The sequence below is a fragment of the Geotrypetes seraphini genome, chromosome 1 (assembly GCF_902459505.1).
Source record: "Geotrypetes seraphini chromosome 1, aGeoSer1.1, whole genome shotgun sequence".
NCBI classification, from domain to species: Eukaryota; Metazoa; Chordata; class Amphibia; order Gymnophiona; family Dermophiidae; genus Geotrypetes; species Geotrypetes seraphini.
The window spans coordinates 387771032-387787757 of record NC_047084.1 but is presented as its reverse complement, the minus strand read 5'-3'; the positions used below and the strand labels follow the sequence as shown (position 1 = coordinate 387787757).

General features: G+C 43.6%; 1 protein-coding gene across 5 annotated transcripts in view; it reads left to right on the top strand.

The window, feature by feature from the left end:
• HOOK3 (hook microtubule tethering protein 3) overlaps positions 1-16726 on the top strand; it is a 366964-nt gene that overhangs the window by 168579 nt on the left and 181659 nt on the right. For all 5 annotated transcript variants that reach the window (XM_033916879.1, XM_033916887.1, XM_033916867.1 and 2 more), the window contains one exon: positions 429-512. In XM_033916879.1, the coding sequence (XP_033772770.1) occupies positions 429-512 (84 nt within the window). The remainder of the gene's footprint in view (positions 1-428; positions 513-16726) is intronic.

Sequence of the window (16726 nt, the reverse complement as noted above, 5' to 3'; positions counted from 1 at the left end):
GAGCTGGATTAGAAGTAATGTCTCCTTGTCCTGTCCCAGCTGGCTCTGCACCACCCCGCCTCCCTCCTGGGGCAGGAGTGATCCTCCTCTGTTCTTTCTCCGTACAGACTCGCTATTGAAAATGACTTCCTCAAGTTCCCATGGCAACTTCACAAGACTGCATAGGAAGATTGCTCCTGTCCCAATTCACCGCTGAACCACCAGGGTTTAAGGCAGGCCCGGGATGGGGCAGGGTGGTACAGAGCCATGGAAGAGTTGAATATAAACCAAGACTCCCATTTTTGGACCATTTTTATGGCTCAGTTTATATTTGAGTATATACGGTAGTAGTGTTATCTACAAAAATATCACTTTTGTTAATTTAAACATTGAAAGCAAAATTTTATATGTTGTTTTGTTTTTAATTACATTTGTGTGTTGTGTAACAGTTGAAGAAAACCACAGAGGAATTAAATGAAGCCTTAGCAGCAAAAGAAGAAATTGCCCAAAGATGCCATGAGTTAGATATGCAGGTGAGTAATTCATTGTAGGATTGAGATTGAAACAGGACAAGAAACTGACTTGAATCTGTCTCCAGGTGTATATCTAATTAGCAAAAGTAAAGCTTAAACTTTCTATAATACAGATTGCCCATAAAATAATAAAGACCTGTTATACTTTTATATGTCTGATGCTTTTTTTGGCAGGATATTTTTTCTATTGTGGGTGAGATGAACAAGTCTGAAACTCAGCATCATGGCGTCTGTAAAACAGTAAAATGGAACCAAGCAATTCTTGAAAATAATATCTTTGATAGAAATTTGTTTAAATTTAGTTTATATCCTAAGTCAGTTTGAACCTCACATTCCTGATAGTGCTATGTATTGGATGAATGAAAATATTTACCAGTAAGCATGCATCAGTGTAATATAGGCTAGGGGTGGGCCTGCCGCGCCCAGTCTCTCCTGCTGCTAAAGTCTGCACAGTTGCAGTGAGTCAGCCACTGCCATGTGAAAGGCAGACTCCATTTTAAAGCACAGGAACGGGGCTGTCGAGAATCCCCTCTAGACTTAGGGATCCTGTGGGGTTGGAAGAAGTTCCTCCGGGGTTCCTGCAAGAGCCTGCCTACCTGCTCGGTACCTTGAAGTTGCCAATACATTTTGCATATCTGATCACCTTTTTGTCCTGACCAGTCAGGCTAAGAAAGGGAGGCCGACATCTAAGGCCTTGATTTCCAGATGGATTAAAATGATAATTATCTCCGCTTATGAGGGGTGTGATAAGCAGCCACTGGTCACATTGAAACACCCTCACCAGAGGATGTTTCATGGGTGTTTCATCAAGTCTCTACCTCATGGGTAGAGACTTGGGTGGTTTCACCTGAGGAAAGCTGTAGAACAGCTGCATGGTCTACCCTTTATATCATCACCAGGTTCTTTAGAGTAGACGTAACAGCCAGGAAAGATTCTGCTTTTGTGTTCTTTGTTTTGAAGGCAGTCTCAGGGGGCCTGCCCTAGACTCAGGGGACTGCTTTGGTATGCCCCTAGCATTCAGGACTGCTACACACATTTCACTAGAAAGAAAAATTAGATTCTTAACTCAATAATCTTCTTCCTTGTAAATATGTCTAGTAGTCCTGAAGCCCTGCCCTGTAAGTGGGCTTTGCCTGCCTTCTGCCTGAAGATCAATCTGGATTTGGAGACTTCTCTGTCTATCAGATATGCTGAGAAAAAAAGCCAGAAAGTAAAGTTTGGTCTAAGTCTCTGCTTGTTAGCAGGACATGCGAGTAGCTACGAGCTTTATATAATTTGGTGCTGGTTGCACATATTTTTATATATATGTTTTGATCAGTTACTTGAATGTTGTGATGTTAATTAATATGTGTGTTACAGAGCAGAACAGAATGTTAGTGTCAGGGATATTTTTCTCCATTTCCCTCCTTCCAGTTGTCTGCCATTACAATTCTACTTAATTGCTTTGGTACAAACTGAGGGGGCAGGAGCTGCTCCCTGGGAAGGTGGCAGAGTTCAAAGATGATTGACAGCATTTTGCAAGCAACTTGCAGGTTCAGATGTATAACCCTAGCGTTCAAGACTACTAAACACATCTACAAGAAAGAAGATTATCGAGGTAGGAACCTAATCTTTCTAACTTAACTATTCAATTAGGATTTATTGGCATTGATAATTGAAAAGCACCATTAAAAAGCAATTAGCCGTTAGCCACCTAATTGACTAGGCACCTACCACTTTGAGGTAGGTGTTTACTCTGAGGTGCCTGTCAGAGAGTAGGCATGGTTAGGGGCAGATTTTGGGCATGGTTTGACTTAGATGCTGGTAAGCACTTAACTGATGCACTCATTTAGGCCAAAGAAAACGAGCATAAATGGAGTACACCTAATGTCGCAACACCTACTGGCACTTAAGACCGCTTAGGTGCATCTTGCTGTGATTCTATAAATGGCGCCTAGCAGATGATTGATAATTGCGCTTCTGGGTGCCCAGAACATAGGTGCCATTTATTGAATCGGGGCCTAAATGTGAAATGCTTTCACAATTTTTTTTGTGTGTGTGTGCAAATACAACTTTCTCATCCTTGGCGTAGAATCCACCCCAGAGCTGCCTCGGGAAACCAGGGAGCTTCACTACTAATCCATGAGACTTTCTGGTATAAAGTTACACATAGTGGTGTTAAAAGTAGCAGCCTCATGCCAAATAACAACACATTTAATTGCCTTCCAAAGTACCCCGAACTAACTTTAATAGAGAGAAAAATGGATGATTGCAGAAGTCTATTTCAGTAGAAGAGCTTTTGTGTTTCTTAATACATCCAATGTTTGTCATCTTAAAATATTTTTCTTTTTGCTTTGGCTTAAATTGAAGGCCTGCTTTATTCAGGAGGAGCGAGATAGACTGAGGTTTCAGTGTATTGACCTAGAAGAAAGGGTAAATCTTCTGTGCTATGAGAAAATGCAATTTTTAAAATATTAACTGCACCCCACTGAAATACTGCTTCTAACACAGCATTTGCACCATTTTTCTGTTGCAGTTCTCTTTGCTGTTACCCCATACTGAGACTAATATCACTGCATAACTAGGACTGAATTTTATGCAGTAATTAATAAAAATTACTAAAGTACACCAACATCTTTTTTAACCAGGTGCCTAGTGTAAGGTGGCAAAAGTGTGCCTATATTGTAATGAAAATTAGGCACTTACTGGCAAATTCTATGTAGTCCACAAAGCTGATGTAGATGCCCTAACTTAATTAGCACCAATAACTGGCACTTAAGACCTCATAATTGCTGTTATGGACCTAACTGTCAGTTAAGTCCAATTAACTTAACCCCCCCCCCCATACACACACACACAATTGTGTAAAAAGTAGATGCCTATTCCAAAGCACCTGCCTAAAAGTGGGCATGGTTAGGGGCGGATCATGGGTGTGGCTTTTTCAAGTTTGGGCACCTCTTTTTGAATTATGCGCCAGTATTTAGGTGAAGAAAACCTGGCATTAATATGGTGCACCTAAAGTTAGGATGCTTAGTGACATCTAACTGTTATAGAATTGTGCTTATCACTGTACTAGTTGGTGCTGATTTTTTAGGCGATCTACAATGTATGTAGTATTGAGCCCTAACTTCTTAAATGCTAGCTTAAGAGGCCCAAAATGTGCCTGAGGTGTATATAATGTACACCAGCTCCAAGGCTGGTATAAATGTCTGCATCTAAGAGCTCCTTTTACTAAGCTGCAATAGCTTTTTAGTGCGCACAGAATTGCTGTGCATGTTAGACGCTAACTCCAGCATTGAGCTGGCGTTAGTTCTAGCCGCGTAGCATGGGTTTAGCAATTCTGCGCGCGCTAAAAACGCAATCGCAGCTTAGTAAAAGGAGCCCTAAGTGATTGCAAGATCACACATGAATAATAGAATTTTATAATTTATGTAGTACATGTATACCTCTATTCAGACTCAGTCCATGTGCACATCCACAGTAAAAGTATGCACCATGCAAACATGGCACATAATTTTGCACTGGTTAGTATTTTATGAGGCCCTTTACACGTGTAAGTGCCCAGTTAAGTATTTAAATAAATAAAATACCACCATTTATTTGTGTTCTTGCCACCTGAAACTGACTCCTTATAAAATTAACCCTTTAGTTCATAGAACCATTTTTCTAATTTAGTCTGAGTTAAAAATAAAAGCATGCAAGGTATGGTAAACTATGTAGCCCGTAGAAATATTTAAGTACAGACATCCCACAATAAAAATCAATAGATGTTAACATTCCTAAACAGTGGCACTCTGTGCATTATGCCTGAGGTTTTAACAGGATGAATGACAGTTTTGTTTTGGGATGTCATTTTTTTCCTATTGTGTGGTTTAATTTGTCCATTGAACTTGTTTTATTGTTTCCCTTAACATCCATAGCCTTGCAATAATAGAGCTTTTTGCTTTTTATCTTTTGTTTTGTTGGGGGCAAACGGTTCTTCTTTGAGTTTCACTATTTCTTTAAAGCCCAGCAAAACATACATATGCTAACAGCTTGAAACATATCAAACAGAAGTTAGATTCATTTGTCATTTCCTCATATAATCTTTATATTTTCATCCTCTGAATTGTATTCATAATTTAAATTGGTTTCTCTTTTTTTAATTAAGTCTGTTATGTTATAGGGCTGCCAGACTTCTTTCTCTGTTTTGACTAGTCCACCTGCATGTTTCTCTACCTCCCCTACCACCCACCCCCACACACTTTTTCTCTGTACTTGGTTCATAAGAATTCACATTTTTTTAATACTGAGGAAGCAGTATGCCTATTAACAGTGCAATATGGCCATATTGAAATTTAAATTGTTCTCAAATGTTTGTCTAGCAACACTGAAAAATATCAGTGAGAATTGGCAAGGCTGCTTTAATAGAAGATCCTATTTTTTAATGTGATGTACTCAACATAGATCAAAGTTTAATGTATAGGGGGCATTTCTGTTTTAACAAATGTGTTTATCAAACATTTTTTTCATACTGTTTCCAAAATACAAGATAGAGTAACTAGCATAAATGTCTTTGTAATATAAGAATATAAATAGTGGTTTGTGAAATTAAACGCATATTTTATTGTTTATCTGTTAAAATAAAGTAGCCATTTTACATCATAGATAAAACAGGGCTAGATTAATGGGTAGGCCCAGTAGGCACATGCCTAGGGCCCAAAATAGGCAGGGGGCTCCCTGAAAGAGCTACTTGCCATGCCAATTTTTTTTTTTTTCAGACGGCGACGAGCATCCCCGCACGACAACGGGCCCTCCCATGGCATCGATGACAACAACACTACTAGCCCTACACCCCTCCCTGGCATCGACGGACGGCAGCGCTGCCTTTCCCCGGCATCAACGGTAACGAGGTTGGCTCTGCTCCAGGAAGGTCCCGCGATGACTGCATCTGCCGGTCTATCCCCCTCTTCACTCACTTCCGGCCGACGCAGTCATCGCGAGATCTTCCTGGAGCAGAGCCAGCCGTTGATGCTGGGGAAGGCCGCGTTGCCATCCATCGATGACGGGGAGGGGGGAGGGCCGGTGGTGTTGTTGTCATCGATGCAATGGGGGGGGCCTGTTGCTGTGGAGGGGCCATTGCCGTGTGAGAAGGGTGGTGGAGGGAAAGAAAGGGGGCAGATGCTGATGGAATTGGTATGCAGGGAAAGGAGAGAGAAACATAAGGGGGAAGGATACTTGATTGAATTGGGTTGGAGAGAGAGAAAGGGGGCAGATGCTGATGGAATTGGTGTGCAGGGAAAGAGGAGAGAGACATAAGGGGAAAGGATACTGGATGGAATTGGGTTGGAGGGAAAGAAAGGGGGCTGATGCTGATAGAAGTGGGGGGAAAGGAGAGGAGAGAGTGAAATGCCAGATCATGGGGGTATGGGAGAGGGAAGGGAAGAAGAGGAGAGAGATGCCAGACCTTTGAAGGAGGGAATGGAAGAAGATGGATGCTAGACCAATGGGGGTTAAGGGAACGATGGAAGGGGGAGGCATACAGTTTCTGGAAGTAGCATAGAAGGACAGAAGATGCCATATATTGTAGAAGGGGCAGACAGTGGATGAAAGGAAGAGAGTGACAAGAAGATGAGGAAAGCAGAAACCAGAGAAGACAAAGGTAGAAAATTTATTTATTTATTTATTTTTTTGCTTTAGGGCACAAGCAATGCTGTTTCTGGTGTTGCATTGTATGCAGAGTCCATCTTCTTGGTGGTTCAATTTAACCTTTGCGTATTTGTGTTTTATCCCCTTTTACAAAAATGTAGAGCATTTTTTAGCGCCGGCCTTGGTGGTAACAGCTCTGATGCTCAGAATTCTATGAGCAACTGAGCTGTTACCACTGTGGCTAAAAACCATACTACAGTTTTGTAAAAGGGGGAGAGGTTAATTTGTGATTACATATTCCATACTAGGCAAAGGTGTTTTCTGTGTTCTGTTTGTATGAAAGACATGGTTTTTTGTTAGTGTTGACTTGCCTTGTTTGGCGAAATGCATCAAGCATGTTCTTGGGAGCACCTTGAATAAACCTGATTTGAATCTCCTTATTTTCTGCCAATATTATTTTGTTTCATGGTGGATTCTTTGTTGGACCGCTATCTTGTTGTTTTGTTTCAAGTTAACATACATGGAGTGGAACATACTAGAGGAGTTACAGATTTGGTTGTTTATACATACATATGGGTTACAGTTGGTTGACATAGAGTAAGGCAGTTGAGAGGCATTGTAAACCTGGTTATTAATATAGACTTATATTTCAGATAGTATTACTGCTTTACAATATATTTGAACAGTTTTATATATGTATGGAAAGGGTTCAGAGTTAAAGTCCTGAGTAAGTAGGTGGGAAGGAAGGAAGGAGGATTTGTTCAGAGATGTTTGGGGGTTGCATAGAAGAAAACTGTGCACTGGTATGCTAATCTTTATTTTGAATTTAAAAAAGAAGAAATACAAGTGGAAATAAAGAAGTAAATAAGAAAACAGATAAATGGGGGCAGGGTATGGGCAGGGCCAGGGGGCCCCAGTGTACTTGTGTGCCTAGGGGCCCTCGAAGAATTAATCCTGCCCTGGATAAACAGGATTGTGATGGAGTGTATGAACCTCTCTCTCTAGTGGACACTTCCCTGTAGAGTCAGAGAATCCCTCGGCAAGCTCTCCCTGTCCCTCTAGTGGACTCTTCCCTGCAAGGACACTTGGTGGAAAAGGAAATGAACAGGAATAAAAAGGGCATGGCAAAACAGAGTAAGAGAACCCCAGGGAAGCAGGCTGTGTTAGGGACTTGAAAGGAGGTTTAACTGACAACTTTTCTCCTTACTGCAGGACTGAGAGCTGAAGTAAGCCCAAGCTGGGATGTGTGAACTGTTATTCCAACAGCTAGCTCAGACTATTTGTAACTAAGCTAATATTGTTTCTCTGAGACAGGGGATGGGTCCCTGGTAATCTATCAAGCCTGAAGGACTAATTTCTGGATATTCAGCAGTTGTGTGATCTAAACGTGTTGTAAGACTAATTATCTCAGGACAAGCAGGCAGCCTATTCTCACATATGGGGTGACGTCATCAGCGGAGCACGGATGCGGACGCTTGCAAGCATACTTGCTTGAAGAAACCAGAAGTTTCGAGATAACCGCACTGCACATGCGCGAGTGCCTTCCCGCCCAGCGTAGGGCACGTCTCCTCAGTTCTCAGTTTTCTGTGGAGCCGAGAAGACCGTCTTTGACTCTCTGCATTTAACTTCGTTACTTTGTGCCTTCTCTGAACCGCGGTTTGTATTTGTTCCTCACAAATCGCTGTTCTTATTTTATTTCTTTCATTTTCAGTTAAAAAAAAAAGTAAAATTTTTTCTGCTTCCGTCCGTTTTCCGGGACTGGCCGCTCAGCCGCAGCCCGAGGGCTTCGATCTTGCGGCGGCTATTTTTACATCTATGTCCCGGCCTGTCAAGGGCTTCAAGAAGTGTAGCAAGTGCCAGCGTGCGATTTCTCTTACGGACCCACACTGTCACTGCCTCAAGTGCCTTGGGCCGAAACATCATCCGAAGTTGTGCCTGCGCTGTGCTACGCTTCAGCCTCGAGCCTTCAATCGTCGTTGTATTTTGGTGGACAAGCTCTTCGAGATGGATTCTTCTTCTGATCCCTCGACTTCAAAGGCGACCTCGGCCTCGACTCCTACCGAGGTTCCTCCTGCTTCTACTGCTTCCACCTCGAGCCTCATCAGACCTTCGTCATTTGCAGCGGCTCTTTCTTCGAAGCATCTGCTGTATCTTCCCCTGTTTCCTCAGGTCAGATAGCTCAGCAGACAGTTCCAGCGGTAGTGATTAAAGTGCCTAAGACTTCCAAGTCAAAGCACACTCACACTACCTCGAGGGAACCTCCAGCCATAGCAGGTGGTCCGGTTTCAGCCGCGGATCCATCCTTGCCGGCTTCTTTCCAGACCATGTTAGAGAAGCAATTCATTCAGTTCCTTACTAATATGGGACCGAAGCTTCTACCTCTTATCCAGCCTGGGCATTCAGCAGACTCCCGTGAGGTCGAGCCGCTTCCCCTGCCTCAGTCTGAGCTAACACACTCTTTGCAGGGAGCAGAATCTCTGCGAGTGTCTGGTCTGGCATCAAAGCACGTACAACAAGGAGCAGAATTTTTGCAACTGCCTCGGAAGGAATCCTCACACTCTATACAAGGAGCAGAGTCTTTGGGAGTGCATCGAGGTTCCTCCACCAAGCCTCTGGAGCTTCGATCTACAGCCTCCAGCCTTATACATTCTTTGATACCATCGGCTGCTCCCATCTCCGAGGTGAAGTCTCCTCGATCTTCGAGATCTGCTTCCAGGCACAGTTCTCATCGACAATCGAGGACTTCATCGAGGCATCATTCCAGGTATAGTTCTTCTGCTAAAGAAAGATCTTCTTCAACGAAGCCTCGATCTACCCCAACTTCAACTAGACCACTGACTCCTTGTTCGAGGTCTCCAATGCCGGACCTCGAGGATGTCCCGGTTTCGATTGCCTAGTCCAAGTCACCATATTCCTTTGATGCCTTTTTTCCTGCCGAAGCTTCATCTTCGACCCAGGCTGCCTCGACGTCCTCGAGTCCTTCTCGAGGCAAAGCATTGGCGGATCAGCTATCTTTCTCATCTTTTCTTCGTCAGATGGCTGTGGACTTGGATCTTCAATTAAATACTGGCTCCAAATACTCTAAGGCAGTGTTCTTCAACCTTTTTACACCCGTGGACCGGCAGAAAAAAAATAATTATTTTGTGGACCGGCAAACTACTAGGACTAAAATTTAAAAATCCCGTTTCCGCCCCATCTCCGCGAGCTCGGTCCCCACAAATCATCTGATCCCATCCACACAAGCCTCAGTTATGATTTTATATTGAATGTATTTTATTAAAGTATAAAAAGAAACAATATTCTGTAGAATTGTCATTTTATAAATACAAATAATTCAGAGCAAGGATCAACAAAACCCCTGTCTCCCCTCCCCTTCACATATATCCCCTCTACTATCAAGAAAACTGAACAAGCCAAATTATTACAGAATGCTACACAGAAATATCATGCTAACAGAATACTGAAGTAACACATGACAGGAATAGTTTTAGGGGAGTGCAACTAGGGCAACTGCCCCCTGGTCAGAGAGTTCCCTAAGCCAGCTGAAAGCTAAAGAAGCACTGCCTGGGTTTTGCAGTCCCCAGTTATGTCTAACACCAGCTCTAGCAGGATATATATTTCAAATCTGATATATTCTAATCACAAAATAGAAATAAAATTATTTTTTTCTACCTTTTGTCATCTCTGGTTTCTGCTTTCAATTTTTTTTTCACTCTCTTCCTTGTATGCCCTCTCTGTCTCTTCAATCCAGCATCTGCCCCTTCCATCCACTATCTGTCCTCTCCCCCTTCCATATGGTATCTGTCTTCTTTCTATGTCCCTCTCCCCTTTCCATCCAGCTTGTGCCCCTCTCTCCTATTTACATGATTCATTCCAGCTTCACTGCTCTCTTCATTTTTATCTCTCCTACACCAGATCTATCATCGTTGTCCCTCTGCTTATTTTTCTGCTGACCCCTTCCTATCATCAATCTCTCTACTTTCTCATGCCTGTGTCTCCCCTTCCCCTCCTCTAATCTCTCTGCCAGCTGTTTCCTTTCTTTTTTCATTCTCCCTTCCCTCCTCCTCCTGTCCAGCAGTAACTCTCTTCCCTTCCTCCCCTCTCAGCAGCATCTCTCCGTCTCCCTCTCCAGTAGCAGCTGTCCCTTTTTTTTCCTTGCCCAGCAGCTTCCCAGATTCCTTTCCCTCCTCCCCTCCCAGAAGCATCTCTCCTTCTTCTCCCTCTCCAGTAGCAGCTGTCCTTTTTTTTCCTGGCCCAGCAGCTTCCCAGATTCCTTTCCCTCCTCCCCTCCCAGATGCATCTCTCCTTCTCCTTCTCCCTCTCCAGTAGCAGCTGTCCCTTTTTTCCCCTGCCCAGCAGCTTCCCAGACTGATAGTGGTTTTCTCCCCTCCCAGCAGCTCTTCTTACTTCCCAGCGCAGCAATTCACGAAGGCAGCCTCGGGTCCTTTGTTGGGTCGCGCCGCCTCTGAGGAAAGAGGAAGTTGCATCATCAGAGGCAGCCGCGACTCAGCAAAAGCCCCGAGGCTGCCTTCGTGAATCGCTGCGCTGGGAAGTAAAGGAGAGCTGCAGAGAGGGGAGAAAGCCACTGTCGGAGGCTCCCCAAGATCTCTCCGGCCCAGCGCAGACTTCCGATGCTGATCTTGCCGGTCCTGCGCGGACCGGCAGGAAGTTCAAATGAGTCAATCTTGCCGGTCCTGTGCGGACCGGCAAAAATTTCCTGCGGACCGATACCGGTCCGCGGACCGGCGGTTGAAGAACTGTGCTCTAAGGAGTATCTAGAAGTCATGCATCTTCCTCAACCTCCGGCAGAGTCACTTAAGCTTCCTCTTCATAAGCTATTGAATCAGACTTTTGGTCGATGCATGGAAACACCTTTTTCCATACAGCTGTTCTAGGTATAAAACTGTGCATCGCAAAGGGTTTGACAACTCACAGTTATCTCATCAATTCCTGCATGTCGAGTCCTCATTGAAGAGGTCCCATCCTTCGAAGGTTTATGCCACAGTTCCTCCTGGAAGGGAAGGGAAAACGATGGACAAATTCGGACGTAGTTGGACCAGATTTTCAGGAGATCCACCTTTCACGGTGTTTCATCATGACAAAATGGTCCTTCGCACTCATCCTAAATTACTTCCTAAAGTGGTATTGGAATTTCATCTCAACCAATCCATTGTTCTTCCAGTGTTCTTTCCAAAGCCTCATTCTCATCCTAGAGAAATAGCTCTTCATACTCTGGACTGTAAACGTGCTTTGGCCTTCTATTTGGAACGCACCAAACCACACAGAACTGCTCCTCAACTTTTTATCTCCTTTGACCCAAATAAGTTGGAACATCCTATCTCTAAGCGTACCATCTCCACTGGATGGCTGCTTGTATCTCATTCTGCTATGCCCAGGCTGGATTACCCCTACACAGTAGAGTGACAGCCCATAAAGTTAGAGCAATAGCAGCTTCAGTAGCTTTCCTCAGATCTACACCTATTGAGGAAATTTGCAAGGCTGCTACTTGGTCCTCGGTTCATACTTTCACTTCTCACTATTGTCTGGATACTTTCTCCAGACGGGATGGACATTTTGGCCAAACAGTGTTACAAAATTTATTCTCCTAAATTTCCAACACTCCCACCATTCCATTCTGGTTAGCTTGGAGGTCCCCCTTATGTGAGAATAGGCTGCCTGCTTGTCCTGGGATAAAGCACAGTTACTTACCGTAACAGGTATTATCCAGGGACAGCAGGCAGCTATTCTCACAACCCACACACCTCCCCTGGTTGGCTTCTCTGCTATCTATCTGAACTGAGGAGACGCGCCCTACGCTGGGCGGGAAGGCACTCGCGCATGTGCGGTGCAGTTAACTCGAAACTTCTGGTTTCTTCAAGCAAGTATGTTTGCGAGCTTCCGCATCCGGGCTCCGCTGATGACATCACCCCATATGTGAAAATAGCTGCCTGCCTTTCCCTGGATAACACCTGTTACGGTAAATAACTGTGCTGTATCTGAAGTTCTTTTCGTTTATGAAGCAAGGCACCCAGGAAGAGTGTTTGACATAAAGCCTTCCTTGTTTTGAATTGTTTTGAGTTATTGTTTCCTTGTATGAACCTGGTTACAGATGATTTTGAATCGTTTTCAGTGCATGCAAGCCCATTGGGTGCTGTGGAGTTGAAGTAGACCAGGTTCATCAATTATTCCAAAAGTGGTACCAAAGCCTAAGACTAGGGAGTATGTTTTTTTTTTTTAATTTATTTTTATTACATTTTTACAAAAAGCAACCCAATAGGCAACAAATTCACAATACAGCAAACAGAATCAGCTAATTATCTCCCCTCCCCTCAAGAGAATACCAAATGCTCATTGACTGCTGGAAATGAGGATTTGCCAGAGGGATATATAACCCTTTTGACTGAAGGTGGAAGATACTAAAAGATAAGTGCAGATCTCACTCTCCAATATACCCTAAATATTGGATTCTGATGACAGAAGCACAGAACTTCAGAGAAATGATGCCAAATTCTCATCAAAAGGAAGTCCATCAGTGCAGATCTCCAGTGCATAGTTCAGAGATCAGAGGGTTATGGTTGTGTTTTCTTACACTCTATAGTGGCTATGTATGAATGAAACCATTCATTGTTTTTATTGCATTGATCTCCAAAGGTCCAAATTTGACTTTTCAATTCCTCTCAAGTTGACAAAGTTCTGAGGACCATTAATCCTTTGACTCAGTAGTCAAGGAACTTCAGAAATTGGTAACAGTCACTTTGTAAATGCAGGGTGCTGATCAGGAAATATCAGCTAGTTCAGTTCCAGTCAGATTGTCTAGTCTTCTACCCGATTCCTCCCTTTGGGTGTAGATTGTTAGCACCATTGAGCTACTACTGGTTGATTAATGGATTAGTGCATCTTCAAAAGACTGTTTCCAGTATATATTAAGTGATTCTTCAGTAATCATGGGTGTCCTTGTTAGATCAAATGATAATCTCATTCTAATACATACCTGTGATCTTCTCTTGAGTGTTTCTCCACAGGCAAGTGGTAGATTTGCAGATCTCTTCTTTTCAGGCTTTCCCTCAGGAAAAGAAAATCCATATCAACTGTGTAGCATCCAAAGCACCCTCCTTATACTTCCTTGAGCACTTCGATGTTCCAAAAGAGTTGGTGGCAGTGCCGAACTACAGTCGCACTTTTTAATTTAGCAATAATAATAATAATTTTAAAAGTTTACATAGGCTGATGGCCAATATCTGAACAATCTCAGAAACATCAAAGAATAGACCCTCCCACCTCCCGGTAAGGGGGAACAAAAATCAGGTAAGATATTCTCTCCAGAGTTCATATAACTGCCAGATAGTTTGAAAATGGTTCATGCTTAACGTGACCATACGTCCCATTTTGAACTGAATCATCCCGTTTTTAGGTAGCCTATTCTGTTGTCCCCAAGCACAGCTTCTGGATGCCGAAATGCCCTGTTTTCTGAAAGAGCGCATCGGGAGGTTTCCCCCCTCCACCTGACACACTCTTTTTCTTCTTTCCCTGCCTGTCCCTCACTGCTGATTTCTCCCTGCATCCCCACCATTGCAACCAGGACAGAACAGGTGCGTGGCTCACAAGCCTGTCCCTGACGTCAATTCTGGGCCCACCAGGCAAGGATTGGCTGGCCTTGAACTTCCTTTCTGACGTCAGAATTGACGTTGGGAGAAGACTTGTGGGCCACGCGCTTTGTCTGTCCCGGTTACTGCGTCGTCGGCGGGGTAGCAGGGAGAAATCTGTGGTGGGAGGTCAGGCAGGGAGAGAGGAAGAAAAAAGTGTTTTGCGTGGTAGGGGGCAGGCAGAGAGAGAGGAAGAAAAGGGGGAGGGAATGGAGTGTGTTGGGTGGCAGGGGGCAGACAGAGAGAGAGGAAGAAAAAGTTAGAATGGAGTGTGTTGGGTGGCAGGGTGCAGGCAGGGAGAGAGGAAGAAAAGTTGGGGGAGGGAATGGAGAATGTTGGGTGGCAGGGTGCAGGCATGGAGAGAGGAAAAAAAGTTGAGAGAGGGAATGGAGAATGTTGGGTGGCAGGAGGCAGGCAGAGAGAGAGGAAGAAAAAATTGGACTCATGGAGGGACAGAGAGAGATAAGTCCCCTTCCTTCTTTCTCACTGAATTTGACTCTTGGCTTTTGGGCTTTCTTGAGTCATCTTCTCCTTCCCTCATTCTTGGGGACTTTAACTTTCACCCTGATGATCCCACTGACAAGTATTCTGCTAAGTTTCTTGCCTTAACATCCTCATTTGACCTCCAGCTTTGCTCTACAACAACCACTCACCAAAATGGCCACTGCCTTAACCTTGTCTTTTCCTCCAACTGCTCTCTCTAACTTCTCTATCTCACTGCTCCCCATCTCTGATCACCATCTGATATTCTTCACCATTACTCCCCCTCCACCATGCCCAGTCACCTCCAAGAGGTTTCAAAATCTTCAAGCCCTCTCCTTAAGTCACTTCACTGGCTCCCTATCTGCCATCGCACACAGTTCTAGATCTTATTGCTGATCTACAAGTGTGTTCATTCTGCTGCCTCTTCTCACTCCTCATACACCTCCCAGAGAATGTTCCTCAGATAAGTCACTCTTAATGTTACCCTTCTCCTCCACTGCCAATTCCAGACTTCATTTCTTTCATCTAGCTGCCCCCTATGCTGGAATAAATTACCCGAGTTTGTCAGTCAAGCCCCTTCCCTTGTTTAAAAGCAGACTGAAAACCCACCTTTTTGATATAGCTTTCAATCCTTAACCCTACTCCTCTGTCCTCCAACCCAGCCAGTTGATTAACCGTTCCCCTTAACTGTATCCATGACATCCTGTTTGTCTGTCTTACCTGGTTAGATTGTAAGCTCTTTCGAGCAGGGACTGTTTTCTCATTCTTTGTGACTCTGTACAGCACTGCGTGCATCTGGTAGCGCTATAGAAATAATTAATAGTTGTAGTAGTAGATGTTGGTTGGGGAATGGAATGAGGTCTGGAGGAGAAGAAGCATGCAGGAGGCAGAAAGAAAGAAAGAAATATTGGATGCACAGTCAGAAGGAAGTGCAACCAGAGACTCATGAAATCACCAGACAACAAAAGGTAGAAAAAATAATTTTATTTTCTGTTTTGTGATTACAGTATGTCAAATTTGAAATGTGTATCCTGCCAAAGCTAGTGTTAGACCGGGAACATGAGCTAGGATTTAGCAGAGTGAGGAAAAGTCATTTTTGTTTGTTTATTTTGTTTACATCACAGTGCCAGTGTCGGTAGGAGAGGGCAAAGGGGGTGGAGTGAGTGAAGAGGTTATAAAAAAGCCCACCAGGATGTTTGATAAAAAACACCCAATTGGGCAGGAAAATCGAACCAATTTTTTTTCCTGACTCGGGCAGCACTAGTAAATACGCTTCCATATTTAGTTTCAGGAACCTCACCTTGCACTTTTCCCACATTCTGGGCTTGCTGCTCCTGCCCCATAGTTGCTCCGACCGCAGGACCTTCCTTGGGACCTGAAAGGTTCATCAGGGAATCCTCTTCCAAGGTCCCAGATGAACTGGCCTCTTGGTTTGAAAGCTCTGCCTCTCCGGACATGTTTTCTCGCCGCGGGGAGCTGGTTGCCTGTGGCATAGGGGAAGGATCTCGCACTGCGGGGCTCAACATGACCTCTAGCCCTGAAGCTTCCGTTACAGTGTCACTCTGTGCCATCGGAACTAGCGGGCGATTCCCCAGCGTCGTGAACCTCAACTGAAGACGACTCAGGAACTGATCAATTGTAATAGAAGGGGGATTGCACCTCTACCCCTTCTCTTTGGCATGTACAAGTTATATGCGTTTTCTTGAATACACATAGTATTTCCTAAAAATTAGTAAATGTCCCGTTTTGAGGAAAAAAATGGTCACATTATTCATGCTGTCCTTTTTGATAGCAATCAATTTGGACATCAGATAGAGTTCACCTTAACCAATAGCTTACTCTTTTGTAGGACGTTCCATCTGCTTCCAAGTAGAAGCCAAGTAGTTTCTCACTGCTGTCATAACTGAGGCCACCAAGTAATGGAAATAATCATCCATAGAGACTGGCTGTCCATTTAATAGAAAAGTGTAGATTCTTAGAGGAAGAGAAACATACAATAATTACTCTATAAACTGAGACACCATTCTCCAATATTGCTGCACATCCACTAAATACGACCAAATGTACCCTCAATATTGTACCCCATCCAGCAGCACTCCATGCCATACCCAAAAATCTGTTGAGACAAGCAGGTTATATAGTTCTGAAACAACATTTTATATCTGTTTTCCATATAGTTAGATGTAATTGAAACATAGAAATGTAGTAATGACAGCCTTCTATATTTTTCACATTCTACTGTGTAAAAAATGCAGTTCAGAATGTATTAAATTAGTTTTTTTAGTGATATACATGCCATACTTAACATTTTTCAATGTCAATTACAGAAATGTTCAAAGAGTAATTTAGAAGCCAGAAAGTCTTGATTGTATATGTAAGAGATAGGGGGGACTGAGTAGGTAGAGAAAAAGGTCAGAAAGAAGTTTTATCCTGCACATGGGGGATGATACATAACTTGGAATTGATTCCTCATGACATCTA